This window comes from Cinclus cinclus, chromosome 29 (genome assembly GCF_963662255.1).
Source record: "Cinclus cinclus chromosome 29, bCinCin1.1, whole genome shotgun sequence".
Lineage (NCBI taxonomy): Eukaryota > Metazoa > Chordata > Aves > Passeriformes > Cinclidae > Cinclus > Cinclus cinclus.
In genome coordinates, this window is record NC_085074.1 from 2854528 (window position 1) to 2863625 (window position 9098).

Sequence of the window (9098 nt, forward strand, 5' to 3'; positions counted from 1 at the left end):
TGTATCTGGCACCCACCAAGCAAATAATGGTTCAAAGGAGATAAATTAAACACTTATTTGCATTTTTTTTGAGTCTCCCAGAGACTGTGGTTCAATCCTTGCAGATAAAATTCTGCTTTGGTTTGGAAATTCCTGTGGGTGTTGCCTCATATTAAAAGGACTGTTTGGAACATAGGAAAAGGAATTCCTGAAATGTGAGATTTTTTCCCGATTCATCAAAATAGATCAGAGCATTTTCTTTTACATGTTTTAATTCAACTCATCCAGAGACTTTGATGTAATTTCAGACAAATACATAAGACCTGACATCAGAGCTATTGAACATTTTTAGCAGTGGGAGTGTCTAATTCCCCACTCCCTCACAGCTGGGCTTTTATGAAGTAGAAATATATATTTTTTTAATGAAAACCAATGTTTTTTGCTTTTTATTTTTCACTCATGCCTGCTTGATTTCTGTGTGAATCCCACGTAAGCAGCTCCTTCTGCAGTAAAAGCAGCAGCAGACAATGAAGGCTCCACCCGAAATGCCCCTGTTGGAAAATTCTTTGATTAAAAAAGGAAAAAAAAAAAAAAGAAGAAAAAGGCAAATCCCACCGGAGCTCACTGGGTGCATTCAGGTAATTCCTTGGGGCTCGGAGAGGCCCCAGCACAGGGCTCAAGTGGGAGTTTTTCCTTCGGAAATGCCAGCTGCAGGTCAGGGTGTGTTATTTATGAATGCAGCAGAGGAAAAGGAATGAACTGGAATATTTTACCTGGCAGCTGCTGCTTTTCCTGGGGCAGCAGTGGGATTTGGAATCATGGAATGCTTTGGGTTGGGAGGGAGCTCAAAATTCCTCCAGTGCCACCCCCTGCCACCTGGCCCTGTCCCAGGCTGCTCCAAGCTGGCCTTGGGCACTTGCAGGGACGGGGCACAGCTTTCATTTCTACATCGTCCCTCAGAATAATTTGAGTTATCTGGATCACCCAGAGAATGTTTTCTAGAGGTGAATTTAGGTTTGGGATTTTCTCCCGGAAGTGTTGATGGGCTGGGGACGCTCACACCCAGTTAAACCAGTCAGGGAGCAGCTCCAGCTCCAGCAGGGGCAAAGGGGACAGTGCTGAGCTGCTGCAGCTGAGATAAGTGGCACAGGCCACTCCATCCTGGCCCTGCTTTGTCCCTTTTGTCTGCTCACAATATTGATTTTTCTAACAGCAGCACCTCCAGGGGCTTGGTTATCCTCTGCATTACGGCAGAAAGCAACAAAGGGGCCGCAAAGGGAACGACGGAATCTGCCAGCAATCCCCTGTGCCTGGAAATACAAGCGTGGGGAGCAGGATGCAGGCAGGAGGGGCTTTCTTTTCCTTGGAGTGCCAAAGCTCCATCCTCACCCTGAGTCCCGAGGGGGTTCCACACTGCAGGGCTGTCTGCAGACACCCGGCCTCCTCCTCATCCTCCCGGCACACAGAAAAGGGTTTTCCACTCATTAAAAAGTGAGAAGGAATATTAGCAGCCTACAGTGACGAGGCTCGTTTTGCCGGGATCTGAAGAGCTGTGGTTTTTACAAGCTGAGGTACATTCTTTTATTAATACGTGGCATTAAAAAACGATGGCATTAATAATTAAATCTTGTTCCCGGGTTGCTGTAGGGCAGATTAGCATAAATCCATTGCCATGAAACAAGGTATTTCAGTCTGCAGGAGCTGAGTATCCCAGAAAATATCAGCTCCCTGAATCCCTGACCAACATCCTCCTCTCTACAGTGAGAGGATTCTCTGGGAATCCTCCTCTCCACAGTGATTCTATTCCTCATTCCTACCCATTCCAAACCAAATCTCTTCTAAACACAAAACAGATTAGCACAGAAACCTCTACCTGTGCTGTTCTTCTTTGCACATTCTGAATAATGAATGGCTGCTGCGACCAGCCTGAATGCAGCCACAACTCAAGTTTAAGAAGCAAAAGGTGGCTCCAAATGGAGGCAGGAGCCAGGCTTGCAGCGCTGGCCGCTGGGAGCAGCTGCACTGATCTTCAGCAGGACTCTGTCGATTTGCACAGTAAAGTCTCCCAGCAGCTCTGCTGGGATGTAAGTGACATTTTAGCCTTTATGAGCTCTTGGTAGAGTTCATTCCATGCTGAATGAGCTCAGATGAGCAGGGACTGCAGCTTTGTACCTCTGAGAGGCCGTTGCCCTTCACAGCTCAATGATCCTCATATTTAAATACCCTGAGACTTCTGGAGAAGCTGTCACACAACAGGTGATGTTCTGTGTGAGGTCATTGAAAAATAGTGGGAAATACATTAAATACACCCTGCCCTACCTTTCCTAAAAGGCTGCCGTTAAACAAGCATTTATTTGTGCCAGAAATACCCAAATACCACTGCAATTAGTGACAGGCACATTAATTCATACACGTTACTAAGTCCTTTCCCTTTCTTTGGGAAGCACCTCTGCATTTTTGTGGTATCTGTGCAATAAATGCCCCCCAGTCTGTACTGACTGTCATTCCTTCCTTGAGAAAACTCTGGAGAGTGTTTTGTGATAGATTTGCCCTTTTGACTCCACGAGGTGAATTCTCACTGTCTTTTTGAGCCTCCCATGCAGCCTGTGCTCAATACATCTTTAATTTACCTCTGATAAATCCCTACTACATAAATACTGCTTTGTTTTAATCAACCAGTGGCGACAGCCTGGCCCAGGGGTAGCTGCAATGCAGCTGTCCAATTTAATCTCTGTATTAGCCAGATTAGACAAGGATAAATGTCCTGTCCCTGTGATCCGTGTCTCAGACAGACTGGGCTCCAGGGAATCTCAAGGAACCAGGTATCAGTGTGTTCTGAGAACCACCCTGTCTGCTTCTGCTTTCGTGTAATGAAAGGACAAATAACACTGCCAGGCTTCCCCTGAAGTGCCCAAGGCCAGGCTGGACGCTGGGACAGTGGGAGGTGTCCAGGGGTGGCACTGGATGGGTTGTAAGGTGCCTCCCAACCCAAACCATTCCATGTTCCTGTAATTACCTGGTTATTAGGGACCACTTGTAACAAAGGACATGGGGAGGATGCAGGGGCTCAAAGAGCACTCGTGCCTTGTGAAAACTGCAAACCAAAGGGGGAAAAAAAATAATGCTGTTTACACATCTGGGGGTTCTGAGTTGCAGCTAGGGTTGGGTGTCCCCCAACCTCGCCGAAGTAACCTGGGCCACAACCTGGGGCTGGCAGCACATTCCCAGGGCAGCTGGTTGGGGGGGGGCAGATAGACCCGAGGGGAGCTGGATCTGAAAGGGCCCGAAGGGGCTGAGAGGTGGCCCAGGAGGGTCCGAGGCTGAGCCCAAGGAGGGCTGAGATGACGAGGCGGGGCCGAGTCGGGAATGTTCCATAATGGGTCGGTCACAGCCCCTCGCGACCCCGGGGACGGCCGGAGCTGTCCTGGCATCCTTTCACTGCTGGGATTCCCGGAGCTGTCCAGGCACCACCGGGCGAGCTCCGGCCCGTGCCACTCCGGGAATGTCAGCACTGAAAGGATGGCTGGAGAGCTCCGGGTATCCCAGCACTGAAAGGATGGCTGGAGAGCTCCGGGTATCCCAGCACTGAAAGAATGGCTGGACAGCTCCGGCCATCTCAGCACTGAAGGAATGCCTGGACCGCTCCGCTCGCCACCTCCCCGCGGCGATGTCGCCGCTCTCCGCCCCGTCCCCGCCCGGAATCCGCTCCGCCCGCCCTCCCCGCGCATAAATACCGGGATGCGGGCGGTGCCCGCCGCAGAGCAGCCGCCGGGGCCCCCGCAGCCATGAGCTCGTACGGCTACGATCCGTTCTTCCCGTCCTACAAGCGGCGCTACGCGGACAGTCCCCGCATCCATGTGTCGGTGCGCAGCGGCGGCGGCTTCGGCTCGGCTCGCTCCGCGTACTCCAGCCTGTCCGCGCCCGTGTCCTCCGTGTCCGTGCGCCGCAGCTACGCCGCCTCCAGCGCCTCGGGCTCGCTGCTGCACTCGGTGGACAGCCTGGACCTGAGCCAGGTGGCCGCCATCAGCAACGACCTCAAGTCCATCCGCAGCCAGGAGCGAGCGCAGCTGCAGGACCTCAACGACCGCTTCGCCTGCTTCATCGAGCGAGTCCACGAGCTGGAGCAGCAGAACAAGGTGCTGGAGGCCGAGCTGCTGGTGCTGCGGCAGAAGCACGCCGAGCCCTCCCGCTTCCGAGCGCTGTACGAGCAGGAGATCCGCGAGCTGCGCCTGGCCGCGGAGGAGGCGACGAGCGAGAAGCAGGCGCTGCAGGGCGAGCGGGAGAGCCTGGAGGAGACGCTGCGAGGGCTCCAGGCTCGCTACGAGGAGGAGGTGCTGAGCCGCGAGGACGCGGAGGCGAGGCTGCTCGAGGTGCGCAAGGGCGCGGACGAGGCGGCGCTGGCTCGGGCGGAGCTGGAGAAGCGAGTGGACAGCCTGCTGGACGAGCTGGCCTTCCTCAAGAAGGTGCACGAGGAAGAGCTGGCCGAGCTGCAGGCGCAGATCCAGTACGCTCACCTGTCGGTGGAGATGGACGTGTCGGCCAAGCCCGACCTGTCGGCCGCGCTGCGCGATATCCGCGCTCAGTACGAGAAGCTGGCGGCGCGCAACATGCAGAACGCCGAGGAGTGGTTCCGCAGCCGCTTCACCGTGCTCAGCGAGAGCGCGGCCAAGAACACGGATGCCGTGCGAGCCGCCAAGGACGAGGTGTCCGAGAGCCGCCGCCTGCTCAAAGCCAAGACGCTGGAGATCGAGGCCACCCGCGGCATGAACGAGGCGCTGGAGAAGCAGCTGCAGGAGCTGGAAGAGAAGCAGAGCGCGGATATCTCCGCCCTGCAGGTGAGGGGGTGGGAGATGGACGGGTCCCCGCAGGGGAGGAGGGTCGGGGTCCTTCGGGGAGGGGACGATGGGGTGTGAAGGGTTCGGGGGTGCGAAGGGTTCGGGGGTGCGGGGACGATGGGGTGTGAAGGGTTCGGGGGTGCGGGGACGATGGGGTGTGAAGGGTTCGGGGGTGCGGGTTTTCAGGGTTTTTTGGGCGCTGTAGGTGGAAAGATGGGTGCTGGGGTTTTTTGGGTTCTGCAGCTGAGGGGGCTCAGGGTTTTTTGGGCTCTGCAGCTGAGGGGGCTCAGGGTTTTTTGGGCTCTGCAGCTGAGGGGAGTTGGGCTCTGCAGTCTCCCAGGTGAGGGGATCAGGTTTGTGAGGTGTTGTTGGGGGCGTCGCTCCTGGTTTGTGCTGTGCCTGATGCAGATAAGACACCCCAAAATCACAGTGCAGAATGGCACGGAGCTGTAAAGCGGGGTGTGGTGTGTAAATACAGACCCAAATCACGATCTGAATTACTGAAATCATCCCAGGGATGGGGACAGCACTTCTGGCACTGCTTACCTAAAGTGTGAGGAGTTACAAAATCAGAATGCAAAATGCCCCTGACGAAGCCAAATATCATGTGTCCATGCACTGATACAGCCTGAATTATAAAAATAAAAACCACGGAATCATAAAATATCCCGAGCTGGAAGGGACCCACAAGGATCATCCGTGGGTATCTCTGAACTAAAATTAGAAAAAACACGTAGAGGCCAAAATCAAAATGAAACAATACACAAATTTCACGGATGCTTTAGCACTTGAGTACCAGAAATTTGGGCTCTGTGTTAACTAGGGCTGGCATAATGTGGAGTAGAAAACCTGCCAGGTTTTAAAGGTGTTAAATGATGCTTTTTGGCTGAGGGTGGAGTGAGATCTGTGCAGTTTCTGCCTGCCAGAGCAAGATTAAGTTAAAAGGATTGGAAAAATTCCTTGTGATTATTGCTAGACTTGAGGGAACAGAATTTTACACTGTCAATATTATTCCATCCAACAGGATACAATCAACAAATTGGAGAATGAGCTGAGAACCACAAAGAGTGAGATGGCTCGGTACTTGAAGGAATATCAGGACCTGCTCAATGTGAAAATGGCCCTGGACATCGAAATTGCAGCTTATAGGTATGGTGGGGGATGTTTTAATGAGCCAGGTCTCAGAGCAGTTCCCATTCTCTTCAGGAGAATTCAGGTTATTTATCATCCTCCCTCAGCAGAAATTTTCATAGATTTGTGGCAAGCTTTAATCAGTTCCTCTCTATGTGCACACAGAATTTTTAGCTCGGTAAGAAACGATCTCAGTTCTCCGCCCTTCCAGATAAAAGTGCCTGTTCTTTATCAGGGAAGAGATTTTGTATCAACGGAGCTCCTCGATGCCAATGGCTCCTTCTCAAAGTGTGAAATCCCTCACACGCCCTCAAGAACAGGGATTTTTCCTTTATCTGTAAATCTACTAATTAAATATTTTCCAGCGGAATTGCTGCTAAATAGCTGTGATGTTTTGTCTCAGACAACTGAGATTTGGATGCTGGAACAGAATTTCTGTGGAAGCCACAAGGGGGGATAGTGAGAGAGCAGCTCCAAACCTTATCTTCCAGCTCAGCAGCAAATTGTCAGAGCTGCGCTAGTCTGTGCAAGCTGCAAAATGCACCTCCAGCCTCACCTGGTTCTAGAGAGGTTTTCCTATCCTTTCCAAGAAGGAAAAGTATTAATTCACCCACAACGGAAGAAATTATTCTGAGAAAATAGGGTAGTCCCGGCACAAAGTGCAAAACCGGCCTTGAATTAATCACCAGGTGTGCAGTCTGCAGGGCTCGTGATGCTGCCACAGCCAACTCCTTTCTCCTTGCTTTCATTTATTTATTTATTTATAATTTTTATTTTTTTTTTCCTGCTTAGGAAACTGCTGGAAGGGGAGGAGACCCGGCTGAGCTTCACCAGCGTGGGCAGCATCACCAGTGGCTACAGCCAGAGTGCCCCCACCTTCGGCAGGTCTGCCTACAGTGGTCTCCAGTCCAGCTCCTACCTGATGACCACCCGCTCCTTCCCCACCTACTACTCCAGCCACGTCCAGGAGGAGCAGATTGAAATCGAGGAAACCATCGAGGCTGCTAAAGCAGGAGAAGCCAAGGCAGCTCCTGCAGAAGAGGGTGAGGAGGAAGAGGAAGGAGAGGAGGAAGCAGGAGAAGAGGCTGAAGAAGAAGAGGAAGGTAATTTTAAATTTATTTTTTTTTTTAGTCATGCTGCTCCTATGGGATAAACCCCAGAGACCCAATGACTAAATTTAATGGTTCAAGTTCTTTCTTTTTCTACTCCCATGAGTCAAAGGATGGTGGAGTTAAGCACGTGGAATTTTCCAGGAAAGTCTAAATACTGAAGGGAAAATAAGGTCAAGTGTTCAAATCAGGTAGGTTATAGGTTTCCAAAAACCCCAGTGATGACGTTCAGATCCTCAAAAGAAGGAGTAAGGACATCCTGAGCTAAATATGAATTCCGAGAGAGCATCAGCTGATGAGTGGGGCTGGAATTCCTGGGTTCAGTGAGTGGTGACATCACTTGTCTGCCAGAATGGCACTGGTGGCCATTGAACTGTGAGGGGTTCATTAATGTAAAGTTTCATTACAGTGAAGTTACAGCTAAAGAGCCAATTGGAGAGCAGTGAAAGATAATTCACGTTGGGTAAGGCTTTAAGCACTGAGTCCAGAAGACTTTAAGTCCACTTGAAGGCACATTTTCAAGGTTGTGATTTTTTTTATGCAGTGTTTCACTGCCCTGAAATCCAGGAGAGATTTGGTTGTGCAGCAGTTTTGTAGCTGGCCGCCAAAATGTGTGGGGTTAAGGGGAATTCCCCCTGAACTGGGATCAGGAATTGTTCCTGGATGTGAAATGCCTTTCTGTCCTTCAAAGGTGCTAAGGAGGAATCAGAAGAAGCCAAAGAGGGTGAGGAGGAGGAAGGAGAAGAGGAAGAAACAGCAGCAGAAGAAGGGGAGGAGTCCCAGGAAGCTGCTGAGGAGGAGAAGGAAGAGAAGGAGGAGAAAGAAGCAGCAGGGAAGGAGGAGAGCGAAGGCAAGAAGAAAGCTTGATCTGAGGGCAGCTTTCCATGAGAAACCAGTGACTGAGCTCAGCTGCAGTCCCACCTATTTAATTCAGAGCCCACCGAGGTTCCAGTTCATGATTATGATGTTTCTCCCTGTGCCGAGTCTGAGTTTGCTTGCAGAGCACCCAAGGCTTGCTCCCCGAGTGCCGCATGGTTCCACGTATGAGTTCAGGGCTTCTGTCTTCCCCGGGTGACCCAGAACCTCAACATTTAAATTGGGGTGGGGGGAAATAAGTGGTGGGAATGAAAGGTTGTCTTTAAGTTGCATTTAAAGTAATTGTGGAAACGGTGAGTGGGGGAAATGATGGAGGCTTCACTAAGTACGTGCAATAAAGCTGTCAATAAAGTTCAGAAATGCTTACACGGATTCCTCGTGCGTGTCCTGTGTCACTGGTGCCTTTAAAAGGTTCACAAGAGGGTTTATCCCACTCGTCTCGTGAATGAGAAGTGGGGAAAAAAACTTCTTGTGGGGTGTAAAATTTCACACATTTTATACAAATATCCTGGGCTGTGGTGGTGGCTGGGGTGGGTCTCACTGGCTGAAGGTGCAACAGGCAAGAGCTGCCTTCTGAAAAATGGGAATTTTATCGAACCAAAACAGGGGGAAAGAAAACGTGGCTGCTAAATTGTGGCAGGAAGCTGTGCAGTGTCTGGGGGGAGGATCAGGGAGAGGATGGAAGAACAAGTGAGGGTGTGGGTGAGGCTTGGAGCAAAGAATATCCTCAAAAATAACATTAAAATCAAACCGTGGGTGGGGGAAGGAGCTGCCTCTCTCCCCCAGGTGCTGTCTGAACTTAATTCTCTCTGGGCTGCAGAGGCCTCACTTCTGAGAATTTCCCTGAGCCTTTTAAAATTTTGACAGAGCAGAAAAAAGAAGCACCTCAACAGCAGCACAGCCTGGCAATTCCACAGCAGAGTCCTGTGCTCAACGTTCAATGACCTAAAGCTGCTGCATCAAATTAAACCTTGTAAGGGCAAGCACTAATCCTGCAAATAAAACCCGTTTAAATGAGCTAAATCCATGGAAATTTGAGTTAAAATAGGCATTAATGGCTGTGCTAAACTTTACGGAAAGATTTGTCTGCGTGAATTTTTGCACGGGATTTTGGGGTAACTTTTGATTTTATGCACTGGTGATGTGGTATCAGTTGATTTGCGTTGGT

At 50.8% G+C, this 9098-nt stretch overlaps 1 protein-coding gene across 1 annotated transcript; it reads left to right on the top strand.

Moving 5' to 3' along the window:
• Window positions 1–3732: 3732 nt before the first annotated feature.
• NEFL (neurofilament light chain) lies at window positions 3733–8302 on the top strand. Its single transcript, XM_062510652.1, has 4 exons — window positions 3733–4814; window positions 5839–5963; window positions 6738–7048; window positions 7746–8302. The coding sequence occupies exons 1-4, from the start codon at window positions 3765–3767 to the stop codon at window positions 7919–7921; spliced, it is 1662 nt and encodes a 553-aa protein (XP_062366636.1). The 5' UTR covers window positions 3733–3764; the 3' UTR covers window positions 7922–8302.
• The last annotated feature ends 796 nt before the right edge of the window (window positions 8303–9098 follow it).

Excerpts from the sequence above, each read along its gene's own strand:
- NEFL (XM_062510652.1), top strand. The coding sequence starts at position 3,765 with ATGAGCTCGTACGGCTACGATCCGTTCTTCCCGTCCTACAAGCGGCGC. Across the intron at positions 5,964-6,737 it reads ATCGAAATTGCAGCTTATAG|GAAACTGCTGGAAGGGGAGG; the intron begins GTATGGTGGGGG and ends TTTCCTGCTTAG. Across the intron at positions 7,049-7,745 it reads GGCTGAAGAAGAAGAGGAAG|GTGCTAAGGAGGAATCAGAA; the intron begins GTAATTTTAAAT and ends TGTCCTTCAAAG.